The sequence below is a fragment of the Lactuca serriola genome, chromosome 1 (genome assembly GCF_051521515.1).
Source record: "Lactuca serriola cultivar US96UC23 chromosome 1, Lser_US96UC23_V15, whole genome shotgun sequence".
In the NCBI taxonomy this organism is placed as follows: domain Eukaryota; kingdom Viridiplantae; phylum Streptophyta; class Magnoliopsida; order Asterales; family Asteraceae; genus Lactuca; species Lactuca serriola.
This window is the reverse complement of record NC_136408.1, coordinates 159,017,928-159,038,590: the sequence shown is the minus strand read 5'-3', so window position 1 is coordinate 159,038,590 and position 20,663 is coordinate 159,017,928. Positions and strand designations below refer to the sequence as shown.

The window sequence follows — 20,663 nt, the reverse complement described above, 5'->3', positions numbered from 1 at the left end:
AACGATGCAAAGTCGTGTTCCTATCATGAAGGTCCGTTGGAATGCTAAACGAGGACCATAATTCACTCGGGAACGCGAGGACCAAATGAAACAAAAGTATCCACATCTTTTCCCAAATCCTTGAACTCCCAGTCAAAACGCTAATTTCGGGATGAAATTCCTTCTAACGGGGGGATGATGTGAAAACCGTCAATTTCTGATCATGTCAAAGTCAAATAAAGTCAACAGATCAAACCGGTCAACTCATCCAACTCTTGTATATTAGTGTTTACATTATGTTACTATTGTACAACTAACTATTCTAATAAGAAGTTATCACTTGGAAAGTTCATTCGTTCAGAAATTCTAAACCCCAATATGGGTAAGTGATGAAACTATTCGATAAAACATTATTCCATACCCCTCGGGGGCATATAACCATCATAACAAAGCTTAACTGGGCGTACGAACCTTGCGTTGAGAAGCTAAACATCCAAAAAGGTCACAAACAAAGTATCTCTCAATCTCTCTTTATCAATCTCTCTCTCTCTCCCAAATCGACAAAACTGCAAATTTGGTCCTTGTGGTTTGGCAAAACCTTTGGATGGGGTCCAAAAAGTTTCCAGCTTGCACCAAAGGTCCAAAATCAAGGTTTTCATGGGTTTTTAGTCCATTCCGTCATTGACCGTTTGTTTGGGGCCGTTAGTGCCTTCACGTGCCCTCCATGTGAGGGCATTTTGGTCATTTTATGTACTTATTTTAAATAATATCATATTTCTCCTTTATATACATACTCATACGTAATCCTCTTCTTCTTCTTCATTTTTATTTACAGAGAAGCAACAAAAAGGGCTTCTTCTTCGTCTCTCAAAGGATTCTTCTTCTTCATGTCTCGTCTACTTCTACTGCTACGAGATTCAAAAATGGTGCTCTGCTTCTGTGGGAACGTTGCTGTTGTGCGAACCTCATGGACTTCACGAAACCCTGGTCGTCGTTTCTATGCATGCCCTAAAATGGTAAGCAAACTCATATTAGGTTATGATATTTCGGTAGTTATGCAATAACTCTTCTACTTTAATGTATTCTTGTAGGGATCCAGATGTGGATTTTTGGGGTGGTTCGATCCCCCTATGTGTCAAAGATCAACTGTTATCATACCAGGACTGTTGAGAACAATGAATAGGTATGAGGTTGAAGTGGGCCAGCTGAAGATGTGTTTGCTTGTCTTGTGGGTTTTGTTTCTGTTGTTTGTGCTGTTTTGGAAATAGGAATTAGAGGTTAGGACTTTTTTGTTGGTAGTAACCACTTAAAAATGTTGTCTTTTGGTGCTAGAAGGTTTAATTGTGGTTTATATATGTTTTTGTTGGTAGTAACCACTTAAAAGTGTTATCTTTTGGATCATTGTATATGTAATGCATTTATGACAATGGGAAGTGTAATGGTTTTATCCTTTTATGAATATGAAATTATAAAGGTTTGATCTTGACATGATATGCAAGTGTAATGGTTTTTCTCTACGTTTGAATATGCAATTGTAATGGTTTTATATGCATACATTAAGTACATTGCCATAACATCTTCATGCTTTGACAGTACAACATAAACAAATAACAAACAACATTACCAAAAGGGGACCATAACAGATAAATGCCAAAACACAATCATTACCAACAAAGGGCATTAAAGTACATTATCATAAGGGCATCAAAGTACATTATCAAAATGGATCAAAAAAAAAGGCAACAAAGTAGCAACTAAAGTGCATTAACAAGTCTTCACAAACATAAAAAGTACTTAAACATCAATTCCCATCTTTGGCCTTGCAGGTCTTGGCATTGTGACCCTTTTGCTTACACTTACTACATGTCACAGTCAAAAACTTCCTGCTCAGTGATTGAGTTTCATTATCATTTTGACTTTGACTGTTTGCTTGCCTCTTACGTTGCTGGATTTCAATCCTTTCCTCTGCTGTAATCCTTCTTTTCTTTTTTGGCCTGCCTATAGCTTTGTTGTGTGGTGGAGGCACAAGATTTGTTGGGCAGTCACTCTTAGGCCACATGGCTCTACCTTTGATAGGCTCCACCTTGAAGGAGTACATCTCTTTCCATGTACCAAGCCAATACACCTTATGCACATAGGTGTATAGTTCTCCCACCTTTTCATTATTGTCTGCCATTTCATTTAGGCTTGCAATTGCATGTTTGCAAGGAATTCCAGTAAGCTCCCACTTTCTACAACTACACTCCCTTTTCTCCATGTCCACCACATGTTGATCATTCCATGGACCTTTAACCTGATACTTTTGTCCCCCATTCCATCGTGCATGATACTTACTAGCTAGTGTTGTGTTTGATTCCAAAATCCTAGTACCAGTTGGAGTTAATGGACCTTGACACTTGTTTAACACCTTCATCACATTGCATACTCTCTTTATAAGGTACTCTCTGATGAACTCCAAACAACTGATAATGGGTTTGTCTCTCCCTTTAACAAGTTTGCTATTGAACACTTCACAAAGGTTATTCAATAACATGTCTGAAATTGCCCTTCCTAATAGTTCATTAACAAAACAACAGTTAGTGTATATCTATACTACAATAAAAAAGAAGACAACAAATTGAGAAAATACCTGAAAAATGACTTCTAGCCCAATGATGTGGAGGGATTTTCAAGAGCCACTGATATGCTTCTATGTCATAATTCCTTAGCTCTACCATTACAGCTTCAAACTCTGGTATGGTGGTGGCTGTAGCACACCTCCAAAAATACTCCTTGTATTCTGTAGTCTTAAATCTGATCCTCATGTTCTGGTATATGTGTCTAATACAGAACCTGTGTTCTGCATTAGGGAACAATTGTTCTATGGCTGGTAGAAGACCCTGTTGTCACCAAAACAAAATAAGAAATTAGTCTGTAATGCAACTAGTATGCAATATTAAATGTAACTATAGTACCTTCTGTCTATCACTGATAAAGGTGAAGTTGGAATTTGAATACAAGTCAAGATCTTCTGCAAGACACTGAAGAAACCATTTCCAACTTGAAGTGTTTTCACTTTCAACAACAGCATATGCCAATGGGTAGGTTCCATTGTTGGAATCAACACCAACTGCACTTAGTATTTGACCTGGGAAAGGTCCCTTCATGAAGGCTCCATCTAAGCCTAAAAATTCTCTCAAACCTGCCTTAAAACCTTTCTTCAAAGGACCTAAACACACGTATATCCTTCTGAATTGCCTGGTTGGGGATGAAACCACAGGTTCTGAAACCACATCAATCTTTACAGTTGTACCTTCATTTGTCTTTTGTAGCTCTAGTACATAGTCTCTCAAAGCTGCATATTGCTTTACGTAATCCCCTGCAACATTTTTGGTGGCTAATGCTTTTGCCCTAAATGCTTTCTCTTCTGAAATACTAACTCCATAAGTTGATTGGAGTTGCTCTTGTAGGGCACGAACAGGAAGTCCAGGATTAGCTTCAATCTGATCCATAATACGTTTGGAAAGAAATGTTGCTGTGCAAGATCTGATTTTTCGTGTTTGGAGGCAGATGTGTTTCTGATTATAGGTCTTAATAAACCAATAGTCCTGTTCACTTGACCTAGATGCATGAAGTTTCCATGTGCATTTAACTTTATCTGAGTTTACATCTTTACCCTTTACCTTTTTCCTAGAGGTAGGTCCACCTACCCCACTTGCATTTAAAACTACAGTTCCATCACAAACAGCTGTCAATCTACTCTTGTCGTTTTTTGTGAATGAGATATTCCTCCTTGTGTCTAAAGCATGCAGGTCAATTTTGTCTTTCAATTCTTTCTTGGCTTTATATTTCTGCCCAATATGAAAAGCTACCTTGTGCACCTCACCAGCAGAACATAAGGTTTGTTTCCCCAGCTCTTTGATCATTTCTCTTCTTTTCCTGTTGTCCCCTGAGTCCTCACTTAATGAATCCCACTCGTCATTGTCAATTACCTCCAAATCATCTTCTTCATCACTATCTTCATTTCTTTGACCACCCATTCTTTGACATCCATTGAACTCTGCTTCTGTATCAATATTTAGATTGAAATCCTCCATGTCAACGTCAACATCTTCAATTATGTTGTCCTCATCAATCATAAAGTCACTATCTTCATCTTCACTGTTTTGATTCTCAAAATCAATGTCATCAGGCTCCTCTTGTCTCCACTCATCATTGAAAGGAATGTTATCTTGGCCTTCAAACCCATTAAATGGGATGCTATCTTGGTCTTCAAAAGGTTGAAAGTTTTTCATTAACTCATCATCTATGTTGACGTTAGTTGAAAATTCATTGACTCCTTGAGGATCATTATCCATGACAACTCTATACCCCTCATCTGCAAATCCTTCTACACCCTCACCATTGGATTTGTTCACATCAAGTTCTTCATTCACATCAATCTCTTTGTTTAACTCTTTTTCTGCATCAACTACAACAAATTCATCTACAAATCCTTCTACACCCTTACCCTTATCAACTTCACCACTTGCCATTGTTTTTTCAGCACCTTCCCAATCCAAGTTAAGCTTTGTACTACAAGACGATGCCCCTTTACTATGTTTCCAACCTTTAGACCTACTAAATTCAGGTGTTGCTGATTTGTATAAGGTTAATGCTAACCCTAAATCACCCTCACCAACATCAATTTGGATTGGAGTTACCACTTCATGAGCAACTACAGGTGATGAGGGTCTAATGGAATCCTGCTTCCCCATGTCTTCTATTATAACCCTTCTTGGACCAGTTGGGGACATAAAATATGTAAGCAAGTTCGTTTGACCATGCTCTGTGTACACTTTAATCATTTTGTTATTATGGGTAACATACCGTGAGAGATTACGCACATCATCATCGTTACCTAATGCTCGGAGTCCAAAGTCAAATCCTTCATTAGGCAAACGGAAATGGTAATACATGATTTCAGTACCATCATACCCTAATTCTCTCATCATCAAGTCTAGTTCATGAACAGAGAATTCATCAATGTCGACAACATCAAAGTACCTTACTTGGCCATTAATATACCTGATATTTGGAAACTTTGTGAAACTCCCTCCGTGATGAAGTTCAATAGAGAATATGTTGGGGTAACCAGCTTCAAAACAGAAAGAGACGATTGTTAGTTAGAGTTTTTCAAATTTTGAAGCTTGATCATAAAATACAGAGTTTTTCTAAGTTTGAATCTTACCATAAACTTCTTGAACGTTGACAATCTCTCCAACATTTCTAAGTCCCCACATTTTCAAAAGTAGGAACACAATCCAATTTTCAGACGATCGTTAGGGTTTTTGCGTTTGAATCAAGAGGTATGAGTAGAAGACGAAGGAGTGAGTACAGTCTGCAATCTTATTAATTGAAGTGGCGGCAACGGAGGCTAGGACCTAAAATGACCAAAATGCCCTCACATGGAGGGCACGTGAAGGCACTAACAGCCCCAAACAAACGGTCAATGACGGAATGGACTAAAAACCCATGAAAACCTTGATTTTGGACCTTTCGTGCAAGCTGGAAACTTTTTGGACCCCATCCAAAGGTTTTGCCAAACCACAAGGAGCAAATTTGCAGTTTTGTCTCCCAAATCTCTCTCATAACCTACCTCAACTTTTTATAATGATTTGGGGGCATCCCGACCTTTAACTTAGCCGAAAACTATGCAAAACGGAGAGTTAACGCGAAAATCATCCATTTAGGGCCGAACCTTGTTAGGGCCGAAACCCTAAGAAGGGAAGCCCTAAGAACCGAAGGATAGGAGTCGAAACCAAGAGAAGAAGCCGAAACAGCAGGAACCGAAACTGAGAGAGGGGACCGAAACCCCGAGGACCGAAAGCACTGCAGGGACCGAACTTCGCTTTCGCTTCCTTCCCTTCTTACCCTCGCCTTTGCTTCTTCCCTTCTCGCCTGCGAAATTTCCTGGAACCGAATCTCCTCTCAGTTCTCACCCTCAACCGAACCTACCTTCATTTTTCACCCCCCTAATGACCAAACCCTCGGCTCCCAATTCCGAACTTCGCAGATTCCTTTTGCTTTTCCCGGTTTTCGATCACTTTCACGTTTTAAGCCCGTTTTTCATGATTTTAACGTGCGATTTTCACCAAAAATCATATTTTGACATATAAGACCCTAAATATTCACAATTAAAGCAAATTTTTATGGAAATCTATATATAATAATATAATCTAGTGGGTAAAATATTGAGGTGGAGTGTTGACTTTACCTTAAAGTTATGATACAAGCAACCCACCACACCCACTCCAGGGCCATACTCAGTCACTATTCCTCCGTACTTAGTCAATTAGTTGTCCTTTCACACTCTTTCACCAGCCCATAATCAGATCAAAGGGCTGGAAATCTTCACTTCACTTCCCACATTATTCACTCTTTCTCAAGAAGAATCAAACCCATTTCTCTCTCACTTTCTCTCTCTAAAACTCGAAATTCAAGGCTATTCTTGAGCATTTCCCTCCAATTTTGGAAAGTAACTTCATCCTACATTTGATTATCTTTCATCCTTTCACTCAAATCATGGATTCCTTACACAAATATCATCATATTTGTTACTAAATCCTCCAATCCTCAAGTACCTCCCAAGTGTTCTTGACTAGGAAACTCCTTTTCTTCATCATCCATCTACTGAAATCACACAAGTTGAGTTCATACCCCCACGTTTTCATGTTTTATTCAAGTTTTAGGAGGAGAATACAAGTTAAAACACCAACAACATAACTAAACTCAAACATCAGCTTTCAACAGAAAAGTTAATGTTCATTCACGAACTGTTTTCAACATCTTAAACTTTTAGTTTTCAAAACAGTATTATGTGGATATAGTTCAGGTTTATACCTTTAAAATGACTACTTGCTCATGTCCATACGATGTTGCTACAATTTATGGTGATTTTTACAAAACTGCCTATCACTGTAGCTACGAATTCGGACCTGTCTGTGAATATAAACATTTTCGCACTAGTTAGGGGAATCTAAAAATCTATTAACACTTTGTAACATGTTGAGCAAAGTGTAAGTCTTTGATGGCTTCATATTTTGCATATGATTTCTGTTGGGATATAATTATATTACAGAAAAATGTTCAATAAATTGTAAGAACTCTTTATTATTACAATTAATGCATGATGAGGCATTAGTAAACATAATTATGTTTTACTATATATTCTACTTACACAGAAAAAGAATTCTACGGATTACAAACATTTTGATAAACTATAATAGGTATAGTTTTTGTTACATATACATTACGAAAGAGCACATTTCTACAAAAATGGGTTTTTCAATTTCACACTACGTAAATCTGTTAATCAATAAATTTGTGAGACATCCGCTTCACGTTACTTCCAAAGTAGCGCAACAAAAGTCTTGTAATTATAATCAGAATCTCTTGTAGAGAGAACGTGATAGTTGTGTATAGATCTATATTGGGTTTGACAAACCCACACCTTAGCTGCATGCAACAGCTAGACCGGCAGGTCTGGGGTGACAAATGTTATTAACATTCTGACGCCTGAAGAACATCGTATACAAGGCCAACTAAGTCATAGTATGGTTATAATAACTTACATGGGGTATTAACAAACATAAGATTTACGGGATTTCCATTTAAACTAACAAGTTTATGTCGACATAAACATGCATGGTTTACAATTTTATATGGAAAAATACTAGTACACTATTAGTCTTGGCATTTAAGACTACATTACATTTTAAAAGGGAAAATATTGGATTTTCTGGAACAAACATTACTTTTACAAGGAAGGTTTTCAACATTTCATTCAAAAAGCTTATGAACTCACCAACTTAATTGTTGACACTTTTTCAAAACTACTTGTATTCTCAGGAAATCAGCAAAACAGGTAAACAACGGCTTTTGAGGATGGAACGCTAAGGCGTCAAACATTGTATTTTTGTCAACATAATATAATTGATTTAGAAACATGTAAACTTATACTATGATGTAACTTTTTCAATTATATTTATGTTGGTTGTTTGTACTTTGAGCACTATTATACTCGTTGTTGTGATACTTTACATGAAGTCCTCCACCCCCGGACGTTTCCGCCATCCTTGGTTTCGGGGTGTGACAAAAACCCAAATCATTGTGTCGATTGTGATCTTACTATTCCACATGTCAAATTCAGGTTTTTTGTCCTCACAATTACTGCGATTCGGGATTACGAGCTTATTTTGTCTAGTGGGATTTCAATTATTTTATTAGATTGTTGTTGTTCGCTTTACATGATATGAAACATTATTTTATTTCATGTATTGTATCGAGAAGGTTTTGCATTTGAATTTCATAATGTTATTATTTTGGTTTTAAAAAATAGTGATCTTTATTTCAAAGAAAAAATGTGCAATGACATATATGAAACCATTATAGGTTTGAGGAAAAATGATAAGTTAATCTTAAATATCGATTCTTCCAAGTATAAAATGAAGAAATTGTGTTTATGGCATTGTCGATTTAGTCATATAAAAAGGAAATGCATCGCTAAGTTCCAACCGGATGGGATATTGGATCATTCGACTTAGAGTTATATGATGTATATGAGTCTTGTTTACTTTTCACAAAATAACAAAGACACCATTGACAGGTAGTTGTCAAAAAGGATTTTTTGGACCTTATTCACATTGATTTATGTGGACAGTTTAGATCTCTCATGAGATATGATAAGAGATATTTCTTTATAGATTAAACTACACAAATGGTCCCTATGGTTTAGGGAAATTTGCGTGTTTGGTCCCTAACTTATTTTTTAACTCGTAAAGTCCCTACTGTTTGTTTTTGTTGCGCACTTGGTCACTGTCTTACCTGAAAATACTATTTTTCCTTCATTTTTTAATTTATTTAAATAAACACACCACATACCCCCCACGTTACCTTACATACCCTACTATTTTTTTCCTATTAAAATAATAGTCTTTTTAGGTAAGACAAGGACCAGACGTATAATAAAAACAAAAAATAATGATCAAACGCGTAACAAAAACAAATAATAAGACCTTCCAAGTTAAAAAAAAAATAAATAAAAAATAAGTAATGGACTATACAGTCAAATTAACTCAAACCATAAAGGCCATTTGTTAGTACATTCCAAAGAAAAATAGAAAATCAACTCGCAAAAAAGATGAAAGATTCTTCCATTTAGGTGAAGAATATCTTAGTTATGAATTCAAGACATTACAAAAAGAAATCGAACACCGTGCTGCTTTCTTGGAAGCCCACATGTAAATATCTGACAGCCCACTTGATAAAAAAAACGGGCCACAATTTAATAGCCCAATTCAAATTCCACTGTTTCCATTCTTCATGAATCACAAAATTAAAAGGACTATCAACTTCATAAAATAGAGAAATCGGCCAAAGGTAACTTCCTTTTGTTTCTTATGAGTTTTTAAAATATGAATGATGTAAATAAAGACAAACAAAATCATTCGCAAACACTTTTTTATTTTCTATGGTTTTAAGATTATTAACATAATATGTCAAGGTTTTACCTTTAGTTGTACAAAAATTGGAAGGCTGGATACTTAGCAAGTTCTTGAGCAGGTTTAACGTTTGTGAAATCTTTTACTTCTAACGAAGTAGAGAGTTCATCAACAAACATTGGCATGCTGCATGTGAAAAGAGATATTGTTCATTAGAAGAAGTTTCTACGAACTTTATTTGGATATTGAAGCCAATTACTCAATTAAGCTAATAATCATGATATTGTTTTCTAGAAATCGGTAGGTCATCATGGGTGGAGATATAAAAGGTGGATGAGAGTTTTATAGGATAAGAAACATATCATGAAATCAAGATTGAATCAAGTTGAAAAAAGTATGTATTGATGATGAGAGAAAGAAACCTACGAATTAAAGCTCTATTTAGATATTTCAAAAACAAATAAATTCATTACGGAAAGCATATTTTTGTTATTCACAGTTCCTAGAAAGGTCCATTTAAATTTTTCTGAATTACGCAATCTTATATCGTAATAAGAATCATTGTACATATACATTTTTAAGGAAGCTAAATTATTATTTGATGTATCTATGATTCCTTTTCTTTCCACATCTATGGACTATGGGCTCCAAAGCATATTTTCGGGAGTTAATCATTAAAAAAAAACAAATTTTTTTTTAAATAAAATAAAATAAAAAATCATTAAAAAAATTTATATATGAATTTTTTTCGGCATTATCCTCAACTTCATTTAATTACATTAAAAAATGCTTGTATTTTTCCGTTTTTTATTTGGTCATCTTTTATAGATATAAAGATAATTTTCTGGTTTAGCCAAACTTTTCTTCTGAAAATCCTTCGACTTTAATTATTTTTTTTCAAAAAATCCATCAACTTTTTACTAAGAAAACCTTTACATTTGAGAGTTCTTTTAAAATATAATTTCAGTTTTATGTTTTTCCCGTTAAAAAGATTTCAAACGTAGAGGATCTTCAGAATTTTTAGTAAGTGAAAATAACTTGATTTGATGTCTTAGATTGTTTTTGTAACATCCGGATTTCCAGGCATGACGATTTGAGTATTTCTTTTTGAGTTATGAGGAGGGACTCGACGAGTTGACGCCTAGACTCGATGAGTTGACGGCTAGACTCGTCGAGTAGGATCGCAATTTGCTGACTGGATTAATAAAGGGACTCGACGAGTCCGCGCTGTGGACAAAAATCCTAAATCCTCGGGCATGTACCTTATTTGTGACAACCCGATATTTCGAGACAATATAATGTAACACTAGTCAAATTTAGGTCAAAATTTAACTTTCCTAAAATCTTATTTGGGTTAAATAAAGTGGTAGGAATCGAATCAAGGTTTTCGTAAATATAAAGAACACTAAAATCCGAGTTATAACGAAGAAGTTATAACCATTCTAAGATTCCCAACAAAACCTGCAATACGGATAGACGTAAAAACACGAAGTTTCGATACAATAGTTTTTAGTTGTAAGTATCTAAATGAAAGTTGTAGATATCATTAAACTGTAAACGTACGTAAAAAGAACGTCCAAATCTGACTTCGTATGAGGAAGTTATGATTTTTCCAAGATCCGGATATAGGAGTAGACAGCTAAAAACTCGAAATAGAGATCGTGAGATTTTTGGCCGATACAACCTAAATAAGAATCAAAGACATCAACAATAGTAGTGCAACGGTGAAAAGTCTGACTAAAACGGACATCAGATTAAGGAGTTATGGATTTTTAACGGACTTTTCCAGTCCCGGCCCGTTAAAAATAATTAATTCAAAATAAATTCAAAATTAGCTAACGGAGTCTAAACGAGAGTTGTAGAGCATATTTTCAGCTACGCGTGCATATAAAGAACGTCGAACACGGAGCTCGTACACGAAAGTTACGGATTTTACAAGTTCGGGGTCCAAAACCCAATGCTGTCAGGTGACTCACGAGGTAAACAAAAAAACTCACGAGGTGAGCTGCCAGACTGACCCTTCCAAGGCAAGTTAACGAGTGACGCATGCCATGACGATTCGGGACCAAACTCACGATGTGAGTTATGAAAAACTCACGAGGTGAGAGTCAAAATTGTGACTATATAAAGAAATCTAAGCCTTTCAAGTTTGGTTGCTCAACCCCATCCTCTCTCCTACTTCTACACGCTATTAAACCCTTCTAAACCACCCCGAAGCCCCGGTAACACCTCTCACACACGACGCGAGTCCCAACGCTCCAAATCTCCCGAGAAACTAACTTCTTTCCAGTCGAAGTACTGCCCGCGTGAAGCTCGTTTCTTCACCCAAGACTCGTGGTTACGTCAAGAACGATCCTTTTTGGAAACGAAACGCTGCTCGATTCACCACTTATCAGGTGAGTTCATACCCCTATAACTATACTTTCAAATGTTTTATAAATGCATTTTATACACTTTAAGGGGGAGGGGGGGGGGGAATACAAGTAAACACAAGGTTATCATCGTGTGAAAAACATAAATCTTTTGTTATACTCTTTGTTATATAATCAATCACATGCGATTTATAACTGTGTTTTCGAACAAGGGATTTCTTTTACTTTATACTGTCTTATCAAACAAACTACTTTTTAAATCGTTGTATACACTGACATCAAGTCATCAATATTTATTATTAGACTCATTCAAATGTGTTACGAAATTTCCTTTTAAACTTATATATTATGTATACATATCTTGATATAAAAGTACTATTCAATCAGTTCAATACCTTTGAGTAGCAAAGGTGTACATTCATTTCTTCAAATACTATAATGGAACCTACTAGTAAACTATAATAGGTATAGTTTAGGAGAATACTATCGTATACAAATACTATAACATAGAACACTATGACAAAAGAACATACTAAAATACTATAGTATAAGAACACTTACGGATCTAACTATACCAACATTTTATTTACAAGTATGCATTCTTCATAACAAGGATAATCTTTTCATACAAAAGGTATTTCATCATATTACTCGTGAACTTGTTGTTAGCAATCATGTGAGACATATGTCTTTGTTAGTACCAAAACGAAAGTCCCCATCTTTAACCAGAGTCTCCTGGAGGGAGAGCGCGAATTTGTGTATAGATCTATACGGGTTTGACGAACCCGCACCTAAACTGTAAGATCCAGTTAGACCGGTAGGTCTGGGGTGACAAATGTAGAGATTAGTACTACGTATAGTATGGTTATGAGAAACTTACAAACCGCGGAAACAGCAACTCAGTGTTATAAAACATTGATTGCACAAATGTAGAGATTAGTACTACGTCTAGTATGGTTATGACAAATGTAGAGATTAGTACTATGAGTTGGTTGTACATTGATTGCACGAAAATGCATTCGGTAACTCAGTGTTATAAAGAATGTCTTTGTGTATGATTCAACAAGTAGTAGAACAAGCCATATGAGTCGAAGTTTATCCATTCCTTTTACCTTCGGGATAAAAGCGATATATGTGGGCCCCTCGATGATTTGGTGATGACAAATGTAAGTGCTCGGCCGAGCCATGACTAATTTGATTTGTTCAATTAGGCAGTCATCATAAATTGGAAATCGGGAAACAACAAATGGACAGAGAGAATGATTATAATTCATGCCTCAGTCCAGATGATATCTATAATGGAGGAATATATGATCCCTTATCTAATGGACAAGTCATTGACAAAGGTCAGAGTTCATCTACAAGGTCAGAATTCGATAGAAGCTTTTGAGAGCTACGATTGCCAGACGGTTCTTAAAGTCATACACAATAATAGTTTTAGACTTATCCAAGTGGGAGACTGTTGGATTAATGTCTAAGTCCATAACTATAATTGGTAAGACTTGACCCGACCCGGCATGGTCCATTTGGGTTGTATGGCATCATGCATTTGGATAGACTATAATGAGAGAAATAACACTTAAGGTTGGTTAATATATTATAAGTTCTAATATATTAATAAGGTTATTTAATTAGTATTGATCAAGAATTAATTTGGAATTAATTAAGTAATCAAAAGTAGACTAATTAAATATATGGGTTCATTGTGGAAATCATTCATTCTTATATATGTGGGCTTGTGATCCAAGATTCCTTATGTTAGACTAAGTCCATGGGGTGACCCATGGATACTCCATGGAGATTAAAATCCATGGAGCATAAGGAATGGGTAAAGTTATGAGTTACATGGGGTAACCCTAATAGCCACCATATAAAAGAATCCCATGGCTCAAGAAATCGGCCACTATGAGTTATAGAAAGGGCTAGCCGATTTTATGAAGTGTTCCAATTTCTCTCAAGTCATTCCATGTGTATTTTGTGTTGTGTGAACCATTTGCGGTGTCACACTTGGGGCACTAGGAACTCAAGCTTCATGAAGACTTTCTACATCAAAGAGGTATGTAATTCTAACTTATATATATTCATATGAAGCAATGTTATTATGCTAGTTAGGATGAATACCTTGGAAAGTTCATATTTACATGTATAATATAGAAAACATAGATCCAAGGTATTTAGGGTTGCATGTAGACTTAGGATTGTTACAAAGCTCAAAACCCAACAGATACACCCTAATTGAGTATAGTAGGGCATGTGTTAGCTGCAGCGTCGGACAATCAAGAGGAGTATATCAGGGCGATGGCCATTATTGTCTTTGATGGGTATTAAGAGTGGGAATATGGTTTCTGCTCTTATGATAAGTGACGTGACGGAACGTTGGTTGAGGAGTCGATGATAAGGAGTACGGTAGATCATTACTTCCAGACTAAGAGTCAGGGTTAATACTGGACAGTTGGGAGGTCTGGTGATGGAATGGTGTGAGATTTTGAATGACTAAAGGCAGTCATGGTGGGAAGTTCTGATGATTTCATCTGAGTTTTAGGGCATTTGGAGTCGCTCGATCTCTGTCGGGAGATCATCGAGCATTGCGTAGCACCTTCCAAGAGTAGGTGCGATGATTACTGGTGGAAACAGTCGGTGTGATAGATTGTTGGTGCGCCGATTGGGGATGGTTCCAACCCTAAGTGGGGGAGAACTGGGTATTTTCTTTAGGGGATCAAAGATTTGATCGAGAATCGTTAGAGATCTGGATATAGAGACCGGCGATGAGAATTCATTGAGCCCAAGATTGTTGGTGATTGAGACGAGGTGCATAGCGAGATAATGCATGTGTTATGTGTGACAACCCGAAATTCCCATTCTGTGCAAACAATATCACTTCAATAGATGTTATAACAGTCATAGTCAATTTTCAGACCTTTCGTATAAGTTGGAGTAATTCAGGGTTTACACTTCAGTAAATATCAGGAGAGTGGGTGGACTATGGTTTTGTGCAATACTGTTATTCCAACACTCTGTTATATTAGAAATCATTTCAGGAATAAAAATATTTTCTGTCAAAAATATCTCAGGACTATAAATAGAATTATGAACCGAATTCATTCATTATTCGCATTTGCAACTAGAGAAAAGCCATTTTCTCTCTCACGGATCTTCGGGTTTTCGTTCCAAATCGTGAGTACACTTCTCTAGTTGTTTTATAATGCTTATTATATGCTTAATAACATAGATTACATGACAAATCTGTGAGATTCGGGAGTTTACCGCCCAAGAACGTTCTTGGAGAGTAAACTCCAAAATGAGGCTTAAATGCTACCTAGTCCCATTTCCTTGTTAAGTGGCTAGCTTAGGCTTGTATGTATGTATATTTGAGACTAGAAAACGATCAAAAACACCAAGCTTTGGGTGTTCACGGCCCAAGAACTTCTTGGACCGTGAACTCCAAATTCAAGGGCCAAAAGGTGCCCTAATTACTCCTAAAGCCTTGGACATTAACCCCCATTTAATCCTAGCTAAATTTTGGACTTTAAAACATCAAAGGCCCCCCTTAAAGTGATTTTACGGCCCTGGTAATGTTCATGGGCCGTGAACACCAATAAGGGGCACCAAAGTGTGCCTAGAGTCTTCATTTGCCTTAAACAATTTCCTAGAACATATCCTATGTGAGTATGAGACTTGAAAGCACAAAAATACCCATCTCATGAGACTTTACGGTTGTAAACTCCAAAAGAAATGGTCTTTGGGCGGAAAACTCCTAAAAGGAGTGTATTAATGCCCTAAACTACCCAAAGGATAAAACCACCAAGTAAGACTTATTCTAGAAATCAAATAACACTTCAAAACACCAAGTACCACCAAGTTGGGAGTTCACGGCAGTAAACTCAAGGGTTTACGACCGTAAACTCCTTGTGTGGAGTTTATTGAGTGGTAAACACATATGCAAGGCCCTTGGAAACTTTAAACCCCTTTAGCCTTGTCCCACAACAACCTAGAAGAAACCTTTAGGACTTATAACACTTATACAAAGTGTTTACATGTTCTAGAGTGTCCCAACAAATTTTATTAGTTATTATTTGGCTAATTAGTTATATATATGCTCATTATATGATAACTAGGCTTGTGCGTGTGAACAAGTCTCCGTTTGCCACCTAGTACAGTATCCGACACTTCAATCCAATCCACTCACCACAAGTGAGTTCATACCCCTTTAATTAACCTTTGAAATCCTTTTAAATGTTTTAAATGCTTTTATGGGGGGGGGGGGAATACAAGTTAAATACTTATAGTTATTACATCAATCACATGTGATTAATAACTATAAAACCAATGATTTTATCACTGTTCAAACTGTTTATCAAACTGCTTTACGTCAAAATGTTTTACAAACTCTTTTCTTACCAAATACTTTTATTTAAACTTTGTTATACTTCTTATAAATTGCATGCCCATATATGTATAGATATATAAGAAATGTTTAAAGGGCTTAGGAAGGCCATCCGCCCTATTTCCTTTTTCTCGATTTGGATGTGGTCTGGTGGGATGTCGGTTAGCCGTCCGAGGGTCGTTTCAATATTAATTATATATCATATGTACATATATAGACATAAAAGTACTCCTTTCTTCATGCGTATTAGTACTTCATTAGTAAGTTACCATCAGGGTAACACATAATCATACTTATACTATTGCTAGATCAATGAGTCAGTTCATTCATGAGTCAATACTTATTACTATGAGAACATATACATTACATTACTATGAGTACATATACCACTATACTAGATAGAGAACATATACAACTATACTAGAGAAAGAACATATACAACTATACTAGAAGGAGAACATATACAACTATACAAGGAAGAGAACATATACAATGATACTAGAACAAGTAACATTACATTACATTACATGAATACGTTAACAGTTGTGATCCACTGTATCGAAGCATGCCTTAAATGTCATGGCCCGAGTTGTAGCCAGAGTCTCTTGAAGGGAGAGCGTGATTTTGCGTATAGATCTATACTGGATTGACTATCCTACACCTTGCTGCTAGCTACAGCCGGACCTGCAGGTCTGCGGGTGCCAAACGTCATTCCGTTTTACGACCATTCATTTGTCGTTGTTTACCAGTCAATAGTATGGTACAATTAATCACACGATACCTTAATATAAATCCGTTTTAAGGTAGTTAATACAGCAGTAGTTCCTATAATACAACACTACAGTACTACAATAATTTACCCATTTCATATATTTAGTGATTATTTCACTTAAGCATTAAGGTACAAACTATATTTTGTTAATGATAGTTACACTTGGGAAATTACACACTTTTACAACAAACGAACATACAAAACAGTTAAGCCTTGGTAGAAGGCTACTTTAATAGAAAATATAGGTTTTTCTGAGAGATTCAAACTTTTACAAACACTTACAAACATTTACATACATTTTACAAACTTACACTTGCGACATGTTCAAACGTTTTGATAACAAACATTGACACTAAAATACTTATGAACTCACCAGCTTAATGCTGATAAACTCTTTCAAAATAACTTGTATTCTCAGGTCATCAGTAGACAGGTACCGAGGCCAGCTTTTGAGAAGATGGAGCGCATCCAAGACTCATCTTATTATTTTGATTTACATTATACTTTTGGTGTCTATAACTGTACAGAACACGCTTGTATTAAAATTATATATATTTAATGCAATGGATGATGTTGTTTTCTTGTTTACTTTTACTGTGTTGTGATACTCTACATGACGTCCTCTGCCCTAGAACGTTTCCGCCGTTCTCGGTTTTGGGGTGTGACAGATTGGTATCAGAGCATTGTTTATAATGAATTAAGTATATCAACCCATAAAAAATATACTAACTATAAACCCATTTGGGATTAAAGCACTCTGACCAAGAGTCTATACTTTAAATATTAAAATATTTAATTAAGTATACTAGTCTGCATTCATACTAAAATCAGTGTCACAATGACAAGAACAAAAGTATTATGATTGTTAAATATCACAAGTGAGCTCGGGGATGTATGGTCAGTCTTGGGAATGGCATAGCCTGATCAACTATGTTGGTCCGAGGAGTGATTAGCATATGCCCTAGAATGGTTGTGATATGTTAACAAGTCTAAAAATTACCAACAATACCACAGGAAGATCAGTAGAACCTAAACTTAAAATACTATAGGTGTATTTTGTACTACTACTAGCTACATATATACTATATTATTATACCTCTCTTCTCGCGTAGATTTAAATGGCTGGATTCCATCACGACGACCCGTACTTTCCAAATGAAGGCAATGCCGGGTGGATCGAAGAAGAGCCCGAAGATGAGCATCCAATCCCTTTGGATGATCACCTCGCAGAAGGCTTTTCTGATGGATCCGACTCCGAGCCTGAAGTCAACAACCTACCACTAGTAGGTCAAACCCCGAACAACAACCCCCAACCAGCTTTTCCAGGTCCTACACCCTTGTGGGCAACCAACTTGAATCGCTGGAGTGACGAACAGGGTCAACCCTTACCTTACTTTGGGGATCAAAGCTTTTACAACGTCAGTGAAGGTGGTTCTGCTGACCGAGCTCTGCCCGTCATTATCCGCATAATAGCTCGTAATGTTGAACAGGGTGGAGCAGCCATCGACCGGGTCATGGAGATTAATGCCAACTTTGGTGTCAACACAGTCCGCATCCGCCGTCTTGAAGAAGACATGGAACAGACCCGGAGAACCAATGAAACCCTACAGCAGCAGCTGGCTGCCTCCCGAGCTGAAGTCTTGGAACTTCGAGCCCGTCAGAGAGATCAGGAGCGACACCTTCAGGAGGTGTTTCGTCAAGTTGCAGACCTCAGGGTTCGCCCGAGGATTTCCCATCGCCGTTAGAAGATGTCTAGTACATCTCTGTCTTTTGGTTAAGGAATAGCCTTTAACATCTGTACTCTAAGTAGAACTTTTCTGTAAAATATTCCTAACTTTCAGTACTCTAATTAGGAATCTAAGAACTGTCAAACTTTTCTGTATGGTATGATGTAAGACCTACTGTTAGGTCGATTTTCCCTAAACTCATTACATCGGTAATACCAGTATTATTGACGTCTATCTAATCTGTGGGAAAAATCTGTATACTTGTGTTTTTCCTACTAATATTCTTTGTTGTGATCTCAAACACTCATTCAATTGTTGGGCTATGGTTAGTTAGTCCATGTGTCACTCTCACCCTACTTACAAATTGATTCTTACCACTTTGCTTATCTTTATAAACTAATAGCTGAAAGATGCCTCCGCGATGGTCAACAAGGCGAAACCCTGCACCACCTCCACCTCCTCCGCCTCCGGTCATCGATACTGCAGCCTTGAATGCTGCCATAGCCGCAGCAGTGGCAACTGTCATGGCTCAGTATCACTCTTCTGATGCCAGCAGAGGTGGAACCCCTGTTGAATCAACTCCGGTTGAAACCCTTGTGCGCTCGAGAGAGTGCTCCTACAAGGATTTCACCAACTGTAAGCCGAAGTCCTTTAATGGGACCGGCGGAGTTATTGCCCTCTCGCAATGGTTCGAGAAGACTGAATCAGTCTTCGAAATCTGTTCATGCCCTGCTGCGAGCAAAGTCAAATATGTCGCATGCACCTTTGAAGGAAAGGCTCTGACGTGGTGGAACGACAACGTTAAAGCTCTAACCCTCGTCATAGCCAACGACATGGGCTGGGAAACGATGAAAGACCTCATGATTGAGGAATACTGCCCGAGGGGCGAAATCCAGAAATTGGAGCAGGAGCTTTGGAGCCTGACCATGAAGGGCACCAACGTGGTCGCTTATATCGCCAGATTCAGCGAACTGGTGGCCCTCTGCCCCAATATGGTTCCCAATGAAGGGAAAAAGATCAAAAGGTACATATGGGGGCTAGTGCCTCCGTATCAGGGGAATGTCCTATCATCCAACCCTGCTACCTTCGACAGTGCCAAACGACTGGCACATCGACTCATTGACCATGGAGTCAAATCCCCAACTACAACAACAACAACTGTAGCCATCCCGGAACACTCAAAACCCGCTGACACTAAGCGGAAGTTCTGGGAGGAGAAAAAGAAACAAAGGGCTGCCAAAAAGCAGCAAATTGTGGCAGTGCATGCCGCGATAACCCCTGCTGCTTATATTGCTCCGGTGAGGCAGTATGCTGGAAGTTTGCCTAAGTGCAGCAAATGAAACTTCCACCACAACGGCCCCTGCCATGAAATGCAGTGCTCTAACTGCAACAGGAAAGGACACAGCGTCCGTTTCTGTAAATCCCCGGCGAGGCCGACCACCCAAGTCCCCGGCTCTGGTGCGAGCCCGACCTGCTATGGATGTGGCGAAGCAGGCCACTATAAGAGGGACTGCCCCAAAGTGAAGAATGATGGAGGAGCAGGGAGGGTACTAGCAATAGGCCATAGGGAAGCATTTGCTGACCCGACGGTGGTGACTGGTACGTTCCTCCTCGATAACTCCTATGCGTGCATTCTGTTTGATAGTGGAACGGAGCGAAGCTTCGTGAATCATAAATTTGCTCGCATGCTTAAACAACCACCACACACACTCAAAGAACAATTCACAGTAGAAATGGCTAATGGAAAAATAGAAAGTACGAATAGCATATACTTAGGCTGTACCCTAACTCTAGATAACCATTCATTCCCAATCGACCTTATGCCGGTCTCAATTAAAAGCTTCGACGTTATCATTGGCATGGATTGGTTAAGTCTTCATCGCACCGACATCATGTGCTTCAAGAAAGCAGTCTGTCTAAACCTTCCGTCTAACAAAACTCTTATCGTCTACGGCGACAAACCCGGTG

General features: G+C 37.6%; 1 protein-coding gene across 1 annotated transcript; it reads right to left on the bottom strand.

The window, feature by feature from the left end:
- Nucleotides 1–1,780: 1,780 nt before the first annotated feature.
- LOC145063513 (uncharacterized) lies at nucleotides 1,781–4,949 on the bottom strand. Its single transcript, XM_079011116.1, has 3 exons — nucleotides 2,934–4,949; nucleotides 2,609–2,858; nucleotides 1,781–2,529 (listed from the first exon to the last, which is right to left on the bottom strand). Exons 1-3 carry the CDS (start codon nucleotides 4,947–4,949, stop codon nucleotides 1,781–1,783), a joined length of 3,015 nt encoding a protein of 1,004 aa, XP_078867242.1.
- Nucleotides 4,950–20,663: the final 15,714 nt, after the last annotated feature.